General features: G+C 40.5%; 1 protein-coding gene across 8 annotated transcripts in view; it reads right to left on the minus strand.

Moving 5' to 3' along the window:
- The window catches only part of ERC2 (ELKS/RAB6-interacting/CAST family member 2), a 1,046,379-nt gene that overhangs the window by 92,182 nt on the left and 938,711 nt on the right, over positions 1-15,486 (minus strand). For 2 of the 8 annotated variants that reach the window (XM_037798540.1, XM_037798554.1), the window contains one exon: positions 2,603-2,875. The exons of 4 other annotated variants lie outside the window; for them this stretch is intronic. In XM_037798540.1, coding sequence (XP_037654468.1) covers positions 2,819-2,875 — 57 coding nt within the window. In that variant the 3' untranslated portion in view covers positions 2,603-2,818. Of the gene's footprint in view, positions 1-2,602; positions 2,876-15,486 lie in introns of those variants that run through there. 2 more of the 8 variants (XR_005210796.1, XR_005210797.1) reach the window with 2 other exon arrangements.

A 15,486-nucleotide genomic window follows, 5' to 3' on the forward strand; every position in this document is an offset into this window, starting at 1 on the left:
AATATATTAAGCAATGGGGACATTGGTTTAGAAATATTTTACTGTATGAAAAGAAAAATCAGTGACTGTTATGGACTGAATCATGTCTTCCACAAATAGATGTTCAAGTCGCAACCCTCCGCCCTGTGGGTGTGAACCCACCCGTACAAAGGATCTTTGCAGATGTGCTCAGTTAAGGTGAGGCCAAACCAACTCAGGGCAGGCCTTGACCCATTATGATTGGATCCTTATCGTGGCCATGTGACGGAGGCAGAGACTGAGTTACGGAATGCTGGCAAGTCATCACGAGAATGCCAGAAACATCAGAGAAAGCACAATCCTGCCGACACCTTGATTTTGGACTTCTAGCCTCCAAAACTGAGAGAGTATAAATTCCTCTTATTAAAGCCAATGACTCTGTGGTAATTTGTTACAGCAGCTCTGGCAAACTAAGACAGTTTTTGGTACTGAGAAATGGGATGCTGCTGTACCAGATATCTAAAAATGGGAAGTTGTTCGGCAACTGGGTAAAGGGTAGAGGCTGGAAGAATTTTGAAGCACTTAATAGAGAAAGCTTAGACTGCTCTGAAGAGAGTGTTGCTAGAAATATGGACATTAAAGGAGCTGCCAGTAAAGACTTGGAAGGAAGACAGTGACCAAGCCTGTTATTTAGCCTTCAGAATTCTCTCTTGCCTCCCTCCCTTCCTAAACATTCCTGCTGATACCACACTCTGCAGGGCATGTTTGAGGATCAGAAAGAAGCCAGTGCAGGGAGCCAAAGGAGGGAATATTAGAAGATGAGGCTGGGAAATTAGGCAGGTAACTGAGCATTCGAAACCTTGTAGGCCATAGCCAAACATTTATATTCATTCCAAATACAAAGGGGCTTCCTAGAGGGGTTTAGAAAGTGAGTGTATAATGTAATTTACATTTTATCAAGATCACTCTGTCTCAGTCTCATAAATTTATGCCCTGCACTCTTGATTGAACTACAAATTGCTGCATGTAGGACTATGTTTATACTCCTTTTAATACCCCACAGCATGCAGATGTTCTAAAACAGCGGCTTTCATACTTCTGCGTGCATCAGAATCTCCTGGAGACTCCTTCAAACATAGATTGTGCCATGTCACGCCCCGCCCCCCCCCCCCCCCCCCTCCCCAGTTTCAGATTCAGCAGGTCTGGGTGAGAGGATGAGATTGCATTTCTAACAAGATGCCGGGTGACGGGCATGTACCTGGTTAAAGGGCCAGTGTATAAACCTGTTTGCTGAATCAATCAATAAAGGGGCATGAAAATGTTTTTGAAGCAAAACAATAGAAATAATGAGTGGTTTGAGTTTGACTTATAATGCCAATAATTTATTACAATTTTTCTTTTAAAAAAAATTATTCACCTTGCCATATTAGAAAATAACAAATGGACTAATCCATTGCATATAGAAGCACTCCTAAAAGGAAACAGATCATTGTGACTAGACAAGATGAGATACTTGGGTGACTACATTACCAAGCTTAACTATAAATTAAATGTCATTCAAAGATTTTTTGTTTTCTTTTGCTTTTTTTTTTCCCCCTAAAAGTATGTGATTTATCTGTGTAGGTAATTACCTGCCTCGATCCAGAACGGATTTGAGGTGTTGAGGTATCCCTTGGTACTATTCCAAAACTGAAAGGTAAACTAGGTTTTTCCTTAGAACTCAGGAATAAAGCTCACCATGGCCCATCTGTGTTTGGTTCAAAGCACATGATGCTGGGGAACATGCCTGCTATAAGCGGAGGCTTGACTTCAACTCTCTTCCTAGAAGGAACTACCTAAGTTTCTAATTTAGGTGCTACTGCACACATGCAATGCAGGAATGCCATATACATAGCTTGGGAAAGAAACTGGAGAGACTTAGAACCAATAGGAGGAGAACATACTTCAAACCTAGGAGAGCTGGACACAGATAGCCATGTCAAAAGCACAGGGCAAGTGCACATGGTCTCTGCAGGCTTCCTCTCACACATGTGAGGTTGTGGTTTCCATATTGAAATTGATGTTGTAGCCTCACCAAGAATGGGCAGTCAAAACTCAGGGATGGCTAGGGGTTTGGGGGCTCAGTAGTCAGTCTTCTTGCCCGAGGCTTATAAGATCTCAGGTTCACGTTGTGCTTAGGGAAGAAACTAGTTAGACATATCCCAGGATTGTGTCGTGCTCTACTTAAGCACGTAAGTGAAATTTCATCTATTCAGTCATTATTTTGGATCTCACAGACTAAGAGGTTGACCGGGGCGGGGCGGGGGTGAGGGTGGGGGGCGGATTTCAAATCATCGAAAGCCAGGGAAGCGAAACAAGGAAGCAGCTGAAAATCAAAGGTCTTGGAAAACAAATAATAAATATAATAGTCATTAAACAAGAATCAATAAATGAACCCTCCTCTCGGTCCATGTCGTAAAACACAAACAACACTTGTTTGGCCACCACGAGGTCAAAACAACGATTTACTGATGTGTATGTTGAACTCGGATTCTCATTCTATGCTGGTGGGGATCATAAAACAGCCTGGCTGTGAATTAAATTTAAAAATAGCAACCCCTACATTATAGCAAAAATAAATTGCATGTGAGCCCCCAAATCCAAGCAATTATTCAGAGTGTCTCTGAAACCCAGCACCCCACGGCATTCGCAGTTACCCACCTCCAAAAGGGTAATGTAAACATTGGACCTGCTCTGGTGTTAAACTGCCATCGGATCCTCCCTGCTGTTTCCCTCCTCCTCTTCTTCTTTACAGACAGGTAAAGATGGATCTCTTGAAGGAACTGGGGGCTCCCACTCTAGGCAAAGGTTGGACAGGTGATCAATGTACAGCATGAGATTTGGCTGTGCCTATGTGCCTCCGACAGAGCTGGATCATCTGGGGCAATGAAAATTATAAGCAACAAGAAAGCAGTATTAACAGCAAGGGTAGGGAAACCCAGGCAGCACACACCAAAATTCCCTAGGATGTCAGCTTCCATTCCTTTCCTCATTCAGTCATTCTGCAGACACTCATTAAGCACTGTGCCAGGCTTGGGGTGGGGTGGGGTTGCAGAAGTGACAAACAGAAACACAAGCCCTGCCCAACTGGAGCTTCCAGGCTATTCCAGAGAAAGATAATGAGATAAGCAATTACAGGACAGGGATGGGGTAAGGGAGCCTAGAGGGTGTCATGGAGCACATAGCACAAGCAGCCAACCCAGACTTAGGGTAGAGGATCCGGCAAGGCTTCCCAGAAGAAATGACATTTACATTGAGCACAGAGGACCCATGTGAGTTAGCCAGACAAGACTGAGGAGGGTCAGCACATGCAACATTTCTGAGACAAGAGAACATGGTTGGTCTGAGAAACTGAAAGCTCCTGTTCTCAGCCATTCTCCAGATCCAACTCTTACATCCAACCAAAATCCTACATCCAACCAGAGTACCCAGTTTCAGGTCTGGAGCACTTATCACGAGGTGGCCGCCCAATTCCCAAAATCCACTTGCATTCTGACCTCCTCTTGTGGAATCCCAAGAGAAGAAAGCACTTAGAAAATAGTTTGTTTCATAAGAAGAAAGGAGCAACCAATAATATGGAGTCAAACTGCTACAGAATAGACAAAATTCCAATGATCTGTTTTCTGCATACCTACATCAGGGGAGGGGAGAATGTACCCTCTCTCAGAGCTGTCCAAACCGACAAGATGCCAGACGACAAGGTGGCATCACCACTGTGGGCGACCCAAGGCTGTCACACTTTGCCTCTTCTTTTCCAGGAAGGCCCTGGGAATTTGCTTCTCTTATCCTCCCACATGACACCTCCCACTTTCCTTAAGCAACCTAAGGAAAACTAGGTAGTTTATGAAGCCAATCTCATCAGAAACTTCTGTGGGGGGAAAATAAACCAACCTGTGAAACTCCAGGAGCATTTGCATTGCCCAGGGTTCTAGCTGTCTTTGCATGATGAAAGAAACCATTGTAGGGGATGGTTTCAGATCTGGCAATAAGCATGTGGTCACTGTATCAAACACCCACAGTCCAAAGTAGCTTTTCTTTACTTTTTACTATTATGATAGAATTTAAGTCCTGCAAACAACATCCCTGACTGAACCCAGAAAGAAGCAATTAGAGACAAAGAAAGGATGTCTTCTTAACCTATGACAAAACAAATTTGTTTAGGTTTTCCCTCCCCTAAGTAAGTAAGCAATTACGTTTTTTCCAATAAAAGTATCCCTGTCCATGTGCAAACACTAGAGGCAATCATATAATTACCCTGCCCTATCAGATTCAATTGCTGACAGTTGAGTTCCCACTGCTCATTAACATCAGATGGCAATGAGGTCCTTCCTGAAGCCCTTTCGATTTCTTTACAAAGGTTCCTATGATGCCATGAGCAGCCGGGTACTACCTGAAACTTGAAAATCATCCCTAAATAGCCAGGGCCAAGGCCAGCGTACTCTGGCTTCCCTCCGAAAAAATAACAAGAGAAATCCGAAGAAACACTGGCTTAAACACCCTAGCTCCATTTGGGGATCTCACTTCTAAATATAATAGTAACCTCTCACCCCCACACTTTAAGTGCTGCAATTAAGTAATTAAAAACAATTATGCCATTTAACAGAGACTTTTTCAAGATATAAGGCAAGCCAATTACCTCAGTCATTGACCTCAGAAGATTTCCCACACTGACCTACAACAATGAGGACTGGGATAAATTTAGACTCTGGCTTCCTAAGGCTGACATGGACTAGCTGGGTGGGGTGTGGTGTACCAGGTCTAGATTCTTGCAGACTCTAGAAGCTTGACTGAATTCATTCTCTTGTTTGTACAACTAATATCCCAAGATACTTTCTTGATGTCTCATAACCACCCTGACAGGATTATTATGTTCTTGTTAAAAAGTTCAAGTTATCTCAAGTTAAGTGTCTAGTTAACCGCAAAGCAGGCCAAGGACCTGAGACTTCCACCTCAGAATCCAAAGTCTCTTTGTAATGAGTGTGCGTGTATGTGTGTGTGTGTGTGTGTGTGTGTGTGTGTGTGTGTGTGTGTTTATTCTCTTGGGCTTCCATTCTCCCTTTCTTAATTACCTTACTCCAAAATCCCTCCAAGCAACTTTTCTGCAACTTTCAGTCCACCCGCGTCAGGTGAGGCTCCACCCCATCTCGGGCACTTGGTTAACACAGGCCTCAGCCAATCAGTTCTTAGCAATCTTCCAGCCACAGCACTGAGTCATGGATGAACACGTGGTCCAATCAAAGCGAATGAGGCACACTGAGACTTTGCTGAGGTTGGAGGAGTGTTACTCGGCCTATATGAGCTTTCCATGGGTTAGGAGGTAAGATCTGGGGGCTGAGTGGCCATTTGCAGCCGTCGAGGGTGTGGCGGAGAATGAAGCTAAGAAATGTAGGGAGATAAAAGGGCTCCAGGAAACATCCCCTGAATCCTCCTCATTTACAACATGGGGTAGTTCGCAAGCATGCTGGAGAAAAGACGAAGAGCGCCACCACCTACAGCTTGGATTTGATCACAAGGATAGAATTGGCCGTGGCTCTGAGCAGCAGCCATGCCTCCTACTTTTGAGTTATTTAAAGAGCATACCATTTTATGGGCAGGAAAAAGCACTTAATCTGCAAAATGATTTTTATCACAGACTAAACATCCTTGTAAGGTTTTGGTCGTCTGCTTTTGTCCAAGTCACCTGTCCTTGGACCTGAGACAGCTGTTGGAGCTGAGAAGACCTGCCTCGCCCTTGCACCCTGCTCAGTGGTACCCTTATGCTCTCCAGTGCCTTGATCCAAGTGGGCTGTGTGAAGTCAGGACACTTGTACTCATCAAAATGGAGCATTTTTTTTCTTTTTCCCTCAGACTTTGAGGAAAAGCAAAAAAAAGGGCAAGAATTCCTCTAATACAGGGCTTCTCAACCTTGGCACTATTGAACTTTTGGATTCAATTTATTGGGGGGACTGCCTTGTATGTTGTAAGAAAGTTTAGCAGCATCTCTGGCTAGTAGTATCCCCATCCCCAAGTGAGGACAACCACAAATGTCTCCATGGGTGGGGGGTGGTTAGAGAGGGTGGGCAAGATTGCCTCTGATTAAGAATTGCTGCTCTAATGGAACATTAGGTTTAGGATTTTCCTCACAGCATCTCTGAAAACCTGGTTTCCTTGTTGTTTTCTCAAAGTGTGAGCAGTAGAGGAATCACCACTCTCCTTAGAACTTTACAAAGGCCAGGTAAAATATCCACAGAGCAGATCTGACTAAACAAACAAAAAACCAAGATAGCAGTACTGCCTCTTTGATGGCTATGAAGTCACATAAGACTCGCTGACCTATTAAGGAGCAGGGTAGGAGAAAAAAAAAAGTGTATCAAATAGAAAAAGTTATACATAAAGACCAGAAGGAAGAAAAGGATGTAGAGAAAAAAATTACAAATGAGGAACAGGCATATATAGTGAATTCCGAAGTAGGTATTTGGCTTCTTACTTTCACAGGAAAGAAAATGGAACTTGGAGGTTTACTGGGTTTCCTGGATTCAAGCCCAGCTAAAAACGTTGAAGAGCCTGGGTTCAACAGAAATTATCCCTTCTAAAACTCACTCTGCAGAGAAAAAGGGAAAAATGGTCAATAAAATCCCATTTTATTGGACAAATGTGGGCAAGACTGTTTAAAATAATTCTTTCAGGATTGATTTTAATGAGAAGATAAGATAGAATAATTCATTGAATTAGCATATTCATTGTTGGGCTATAAAGAAGGGCTTTGAATTAGTTTACCCTCTCAAGGAGCTACTTAGTTATATCTTCACAGGCCATCCCCACAAATACCAGATTAACTGCTTTTCAAGGGTTCTGTGCCTTTCAGGGCATTGACTTAGGATCAAGCCTGTCAGAAGAACCAAGTCAATTTGTGTCTGAAGACTAGGTTTTGTGGGGACTTCATTGCATGAAAATGTACGGACTATAGCAGTTTGTAGTTTCACTGGAAGTTCTAATGCCTTGGGGGATGGAGAGGTGTACCAGGGGAGGCCAGATCATCAGAGCTGGGACACAACTGCTTCCTCATTCCAGGCGTTCTCCCCTCCCAGCTGTCACTTTGCCCAGCTATCCAGTTCTTCTGTCCCTTTATCCTCCAACTGCCCTAACTTCTACTTGCCAGTGAACTCTGACTGCTAGGTCATGACCATGTCTCAAATGGAGAAAGAGCAAGAAAAAAGGAATTTTGGCTATTGGCCCTCCCTCCTCCAATTGTTCTTTTAGGCTGTTTGTTTTGGTGAAGGGGTAATATTTAGAAAAAAAAAAAAAGTAGAAAAATAGAAGTTCTTGTCTGGAAGTTCTCGCAGGGGTGCACACTGACTCTCTTGCACTATATAAAGAACTGTCCTTTCTGGAATTTGATAATCCTCAAATCTTGATCAATTAAAAATGAGTTTCTAAAGGCATACACTTGTGGATAAGCCACCCCCCACCCCACCACTTCTCTACTAAATCCCCATTCTGGCCTACCTATGTTTTTCAGAATAATTGGGTAGGTCAACAGAAATAAAAGAGAAGAATTGACCATTTCCCAATTCTGGCTGGCATTAAACCTACGGAATGGGTTTTGTGTGTTTTGATTGAGATATCTCATGATTGAGTCTTCACACTGGCATGTGAACACTTTGTACCAAATAAATTAGTCAAGGTAGGAACATGAATCTGCTTGAGCAGACATGTGCCTATAAAAGAAATATAAAAATCAAGGTTCAACATATACCACAAGGCAACTAATACTCTCCCCATGGCCGACTCAGCATGCAGTGAGTGAAGGACAGTTTCAGTGTGGTGGCAGGTATAATAGGTCACCCTTACAGTCAGCAACTGAAGAGGACTTCCAAAAACAACTCCTTGCTTTTTCAGGGATAAGCCTTACTCCCAAGGTCCCTTTTACAGGGTGTTCTGGTTTGCTAATGCTGCTGGAATGCAAAACACCAGAAATAGACTGGCTTTTATAAAGGGGGTTTATTTGGTTACAAAGTTACAGTTTTAAGGCCATAACTGTCCAAGATAACATATCAACAATCGGGTACCTTCACTGGAGGATGGCCAATGGCATCCGGAAAACCTCTTTTAACTGGGAAGGCACATGGCTGGCATCTGCTCCAAGTTCTGGTTTCAAAATGGCTTTCTCCCAGGGCATTCCTCTCTAGGCTTCAGCTCCTCAAAAATGTCACTCTTAGTTGCTCTTGGGGCATTTGTCCTCTCTTAACTTCTCTGGAGCAAGAGTCTGCTTTCAACAGCCATCTTCAAACTGTCTCTCATCTGCAGCTCCTCTCTCAGCTCCTGTGCATTCTTCAAAGTGTCCCTCTTGGCTGTAGCAAGTTCGCTCCTTCTATCTGAGCTTGTATAGTGCTCCAGTAAACTAATCAAGGACCATGCTGAATGGGCGGGGCCATACCTCCATGGAAATTATCCAATGAAAGATCTCACCCAGAGTTGAGTGATCATATCTCCATGGAAACATCCAATCAAAAGTCTCCAACCCAATCAACACCAATATGTTTCCTGGCCACACAAGACTGCATCAAAGATAATGGCATTTTGGGGGACATAATACATCCAAACCAGCACACAGGGTCAGGAAAAGGTAGGAGATGGCATCCAGAGATGAGCTTCAGTGTGTATAGGGGATTTGGTATAGGTGATTACATGCTTCATTCTGAGGAGTGGGTTTATGGGTTTCATAATATTCTCAAATTGGTCTGAAATTCAAAATAAAAATTAAAGAACACTTGGTATAAACCTATCCTTACATACTACAAAAAATTCATCCATTTACGTGTACAGTTCAGTGATTTTTAGTAAATTTGAAAAGTTGTGCAACTGTCACCACAAACCAGTTTCAGAACATTTCTAACACCTCCAAAAGATCCATCATGCCTGTTTATAGTAAATCTCCCTGAATTTTTTTTTTAATTTTTAATTTTAGTAAAATCTAAAATTTCCCTCCTTAGCCCAATTAAGATATGTAATTCAGTGGTGTTAATTACATTCACAATGTTGTGCTTATACTTAGGTCTTTGATCCATTTGAGTTAATTTTATCTGGCATGAGATAGGGGTCCCTCTTCATTCTAGTTTTCCCAGCACCATTTGTTGAAGAGACGATTCTTTCCAAATTGAATGGAATTGGCACTCTTGTAAATAATCAATTGGTTATTGTGATGTGAGGATCTAATTTTGAATTCTCAAGGTATACCTCCCTGACCTCCTTGGTTAAGTTTATTCCTAGATACTTGAACTCTTAGTTGCTATTCTAGATGGAATTTATTTTCTTAATTTCCCCTTCAGATCCTTCATTACCAGGTATAGAAATACTTGTGTGTTGATCTTGTACCTACTTTGCTGAATTCATTTATGAGCTCTAGGAGCTTCATTGCAAATATTTCAGGATTTTCTATAAAAAAGAATATGTCCTCAGTAAATAGTGAGCATTTTACTTCTTCTTTTCCAACTTAGATGCCTTTTATTTCTTTTTCTTGCCTAATTGCTCTGGCTAGAACTTCCAGTATAATGTTGAATAACAGTGGTGGCAGTGGGCATCCTTGTCTTATTCCAGATCTTAGAGGGAAAGCTTTCAGTCTTCCACCATTAAGTAGGATGTTAGCAGTGGAGGTTTCATATATGGCTGTGCCAGTTTGAATGTATTATGTTCCCCAAAACGCCATTATCTTTGATGTAATCTTGTGTGGGCAGACGTATCAGTGTTGATTAGATTGTAATTCTTTGAGTGTTTCCATGGAGATGAGCCCCACCCAACTGTGGGTGATGACTCTAACTGGATAATTTCCATGGAGGTGTGGCTCCGCCCATCCCACATGGGCCTTGATTAGTTTACTGGAGCAATACATAAGCTCAGACAGAAGGAGTGAGCTTGCTACAGCCAAGAGGGACACTTTGAAGAAAGCACAGGAGCTGAGAAGAGAGGAGCTGCAGACGAGAAACAGTTTGAAGATGGCTGTTGAAAGCAGATTTTTACTCTGGAGAAGCTAAGAGAGGACTAACACACCAAGAAGAACTGAGAGTGACATTTTGGAGAGAAGCTGAAGCCTAGAGAGGAACGTTCTTGGAGAAAGCCATTTTGAAACCAGAACTTTGGAGCAGATGCCAGCCACGTGCCTTCCCAACTAACAGAGGTTTTTTGGACACCATTGGCCATCCTCCAGTGAAGGTACCCCATTGCTGATGTGTTACCTTGGACACTTTATGGCCTTAAGATTGTAACTTTGTAACCAAATAAACCCCCTTTATAAAAGCCAATCCATTTCTGGTGTTTTGCATCCAGGGAGCATGAGCAAACTAGAACAATGGCCTTTATCATGTTGAGGAAGTTTCCTTCTATTCCTAGTTTTATCAAGAAGGGGTGCTGGATTTTGTCAAATACCTTTTTTATTTTTTTTGGCCAATTGAGATGATCGTGTGTTGTTTTTTTCCCCCTTCATTCTGTTAATGTGGTGTATTACATTAATTCATATGCTTATGTTGAACTGCCTTTGCATAACTGGAATGAATGTCACTTGAATATGGTATGTAATTCTTTTAATGTTCTATTGAATTAGGTTTGCTGGTAGATTGTTGAGGATTGTTGCATCTATATTCATAAAGGATATTGGTCTGTAATTTTCTTTTCTTGTGGTATCTTTCTGTGGCTTTGGTATGAGAATGATGTTGGTCCCATAGAACGAGTTAGGGTGTATTCCCTCCTCTTCAATTTTTTGGAAGCATTTGAGCAGGATTGGTGTTAATTCTTTTTGAAATGTTTGGTTGAAGTCACTTATGAAGCCATCTGATCCTGGGCTTTTCCTTGTTGGGAGGTTTTTGATTACTGGTTCAATCTCTTTACCTGTATTTGGTCTATTGTGGTCTTCTAAATTTCTTCTAGAGTCTATGTAGTTCCTGTGTATATTTCTAGGAACTTATTCATTTCATCTAGTTTTCTAATTTGTTGGCATATAGTTGTTCATAGTATCCTCTTATCCTTTTTTATATCTGTGGGGTCAATACTAATGTTCTCCCTTTCATTTCTGATTTTAATTATTTGTGTCCTCTTTTTAGTTGTCAGTCTAGGCTAAAGATTGGTTGATTCTTTTGATCTCTCAAAGAATCAACTTTTTTTTTTTTATTCTCTATTTCATTGATTTCTGCTCTTTTTTATTTCTTTCCTTCTGCTTGCTTTGGGCTTAGTTTACTGTTCTTTTTCAAGCTTCCCCAGGTGTGTGGTTAGGTCTCTGATTTGAGATCTTTCTTCTTTTTTAATATAAGCATTTAGGCTTATATTACATTTCCCTCTGAAGACTGCCTTTGCTACATCTCTTAAGTTTTGATATGTTGGTCCTCATTTTCATTCATCTCAAGATATTTCCTGATTTTCCTTGTGACTTCTTCTTTGACCTGTTGATAGAGTGTGTCATTTAACTTCCATATATATTTGTGAGTTTTCCAGTTCTCCGACTGTTATTGATTTCTAGTTTCATTCCATTATGGATAAAGAAGACACTGTGTATAATTTCAATCTTCTTAAATTTATTGAGACTTGTTTTGTGACCTAATGTGTGGTCTATCCTGAAGAATGATCTTGAGATCATAATCAAGATCATGATCTAGAGTGCAATTGAGAAGAATGTTTATCCTGCTGTTTTGTGGTAGGGTGTTCTATGTATTTCTGTTAGGTCTGGTTCATTTACCATATTGTTTAAGTTCTCCATTTTCTCACTGATCTTTCTAGATGTTCTATCCATTGATGAAATTGAAGAAATGTCTATTACTCCCTTCAGTTTTGCCAGTGTTTGCCTCATGTATTTTGAGGCACTGTGGTTAGGTACATAAATGATTATGATTGTTATTTCTTCTTGGTGCATTGACCTTTTATTAATATGTAGTATCCTTCTTTGTCTCTTGCAACAGATTTTGACTGAAAGTCTATTTTGTCTGATATTGGTATAGCTACCCAAGCTCTCTTATGTTTACTATTTGCATTGAATATCTTTTTCCATCCTTTCACTTTCAACCTATTTGTGTTTTGGGGTGTAAGGTGAGTCTCTTATAAACAACATATAGTTGACTTGTGCTTTTTAATCCATTCTGCCAGTCTGTGTCTTTTGATTTGGGAGTTTAATCCTTTACTATTCAGTGTTATTACTGATAAGGCAAGATTTACTTCAAGTATCATTGTTTTTTATATGTCTTGTATAATTTTTGTCTCTCTTTTTCTTTATTGCAGCCTCCTATTATGTATAGTTGATCTTTTGTGATGTAACTGATTGATCCCTTTCTCATTTCTATTTCTGTATGTTTTTAAAATATTTTCCTTGTGGTTATCATGGGATTTCTATTAAACAACCTAAGTCTATAACCTACTTGTTTCAAATGATACCAACTTAACTTCAATAGCATACACATTTTCTGTCCCCATATCCCTCTGCTTCCCCTCTTTGTTTTTCTCCCACATTACCTGTTTATGTTTTGCATGTCCATTATAAGGAAATATAATTATTTCTTATTCAGTTGTATTCTAACTTGTACAGAAAATAGAGTAGAGTTATATACTGAGGATACAGTCCAATTAGTTACCTTTACTGAGGCTCTTCACTTCTACCACTGCTCCAAGCCACTCTCTTGTATCTTTTCCTTTTGACTTGAAGAACTCATTTTAACAATTTTTGTAGGGTAGGTATTTTGGTGATGAACTCTCACAGATTTTGTTTATCTGTAAATGTCTTAAACTCTCCCTCATATTTGAAGGACAGTTTTGCCAGATAAAGAGTTTTTGACTGCCAGTTTTTCTCTTTCAGAACCTTAAATATATCATACCATTGCCTTCTTGACTCCATGGTTTCTGATGAGAAATTGGCACTTAATCCTGTTAAGGATTCCTTGTATGTGACAAATTGTTTATCTCTTGATGCTTTATCTTTGGCATTTGACATTTTGATTAGGATGTGTCTTGGGGTCAGTCTGTCTGGGTTTATCCTCTTTGGACTATCTTGTGTTCTGGGACATGTATATTTATGTCTTTCATAAGAGGTGGAAATTGTTTGTTTATTATTTCCTCAAATTTGTCCCCTTTCTCTTCCAAGTCTCTCATGATATTTATGTTTGTATGCTTCATCCTGTACCATAGACTCTGCTCAGTTTTTTCTACTCTTTTCTCTATCTTTTCTTCTGACTGTGTGATTTCGATTGTCCTATCTTCTAGTATACTGATTCTCTGTTCTACCTGTTCAAATCAGCTGTTGTATGCCTCTAGTGTATTTTTAATCTACATTATTGTGTTTCTCATCCCCATAAGTTCTGTTGTGTTTCTTTTTAAGCTTTCTAATTCTTTTGTTCACTCACTGTCTTCTTAATGCCCTTTAGCTCTATATGCATATGTAGTTTATTTCTATCCATATTTTCCTTCAACTCCTTGAATTGATTTAGGTTTGTTTGAATTTTCTTTGATTAGTTGTTCCAAAGTCTGTGTTTTCACTGAAGTTTTAATTTGTTCCCTTGAATAAGCCATAGTCTCCTGTTTCTTATTATGGCTTGTAATTTTTTTGCTGAGGTTGGGGCATCTGATTATTTTGGTGTGCTAACTCTGAGAGTCAGTTTCTTCCTCTTGCTTTGGGTTTTATTGCAGATTAGCTGTGTGTTAAAAGCTCTCCTGCATTGCTTGGTTTAGCTTATACTGACCCCTTAAAGCACCCCATGTTGAACTGTTCAAATTTTCTCAGTTCTGAACCTGTTTCTTGTCCTGGACATGTAGTGCATCTTTTAAGATTGCCCTTTTATGTACAATTGTTTCACCTCCTTCTCTGGGAATCCTGTGCTGTTCTGTTTGTTTTGTCTAGACTTCCCCCCTTTGTGACTTTGTTCAGCTGCTCTCCTATGGTCAGTGACCCTCTTTCTTTACAACTTTTGGTCCTGGGGCCAATATAGAACTTCAGTTTTTCCTTTTTTCAGTGAGGCTTTTCTGTCTCCAGTAACTTCCATGTTAGGGTATCCTGCTGCAGGGACTCAGATGGGGTCAGAGTTCAAAAACACCTGTTTTTTTGTTGTTGTTTGTTTGTTTGTTTGTTTGTTTTCTGTTTAGGTGCTTCAGTAACTAGAAATCAGGTAGGTTGTGTGCACAGCTTGCCAACAGTTCCACTGCAGTTCTCTTTTGTTTCCTAGGGGCCTTTGTGCAGGCATATGCTTGCCAATTGCTTGGGCTCCACCTAGAGTCTATGTGGCCTGGGATGCCCATGTCAAAATGTGTGTGGGGTTCTAAATGACTGCTGCAGGTGGCTCTGTGGTCCACAATCACACAGGAGGTGCCCAGTCCAGAGTGCTGCCACTGTGTGACTCTTAAGCCATGTGGGCCAAGTGAGGGGGTTGTGTCCAGACTGGCAGATCCAAGGTGCAGATCTCCTACCTTATTTTTTGGTGTTTTTGTTTTGTTTTGTTTCGTTTGATTCAGGATTTGTGGAGCCTTTCTTCACTCTCTGTCATCCTCCAGAGTTCCAAGCAAGTGGGAATTGCCCTTTTATTAGTTGTTTATAGAGTGAAACTTTTTCCAGGAATGTTTTATGCTGCCATATTAATAGCATCCAATCTCCCTGAATTTTTGCAACAAAAGTTTTAAGGATGAAAGAAGGCTCTTTCTCTCCACATCTGCAAGAGCTCTTCCCAAGAGCTCTACTAAAAAAATTTATTTGTAATTTTATCTGAAATTCAGACTTAATTGGGTGACCTGTGTTTTTATTTGTTATATCTGGCAACTCTAATCCAGGACCAAAGAATTAAGCAAGTAAACGAATCTTCATGTCTGGAAATGAATACATTTTACTGGAGCAATGTAAATAAACAGGCATTATTTATCAACTTAGAACCGTCTAGGTTCTAAGATGGTTAGAAGCTAGTTCTAATTAGAACTGAGACTGATAAATAAAGTTGCAGTGCCAACCTGAACAATTCAAGACCCAATTGCTATTTACAAGCAAGCTTAGGACCTCAGGCATTGATAGGATTATATAGTATATTATATTGCCTTGATAGATTAAACAAATGGATGTGTTAACTCACAATCAGCACTTGGAATATGACTTTTAGGGGCACAAATAATAGGAATATCATTTTTAAATGTGGGGTCACAATCCCCTTTGAGATAATCTGGTGGAAATTGTGGCTCTTCTCCAAAAAAAAAAAAAAAAGGCATGTATACTCATTCACAACAATTTTGCTTAGAATATTTTTTTCATAGATTCTGTGACAGTATTCATGAACATCTCAAGGCTCTAATGAGGCTGAGAGAAGAGCCTGGGGAAGTTGTCTAGCTTTCCTTTTCTTCCCATTTATGTGAGAAAGGAGGAAGTCGGGAGTAAAGGAACTGGGAGAGGCTGCATCAGGGCTGGGACTGGAGCAACTCGCCTGAACTTCATGGACTCGAGTTTCAACATTTGTAAGATGAACAGACGGACCCAACAGTCCTTCCAAAGGTTGGTTCTGCAGACCC

This window comes from Choloepus didactylus, chromosome 1, assembly GCF_015220235.1.
Source record: "Choloepus didactylus isolate mChoDid1 chromosome 1, mChoDid1.pri, whole genome shotgun sequence".
NCBI classification, from domain to species: domain Eukaryota; kingdom Metazoa; phylum Chordata; class Mammalia; order Pilosa; family Megalonychidae; genus Choloepus; species Choloepus didactylus.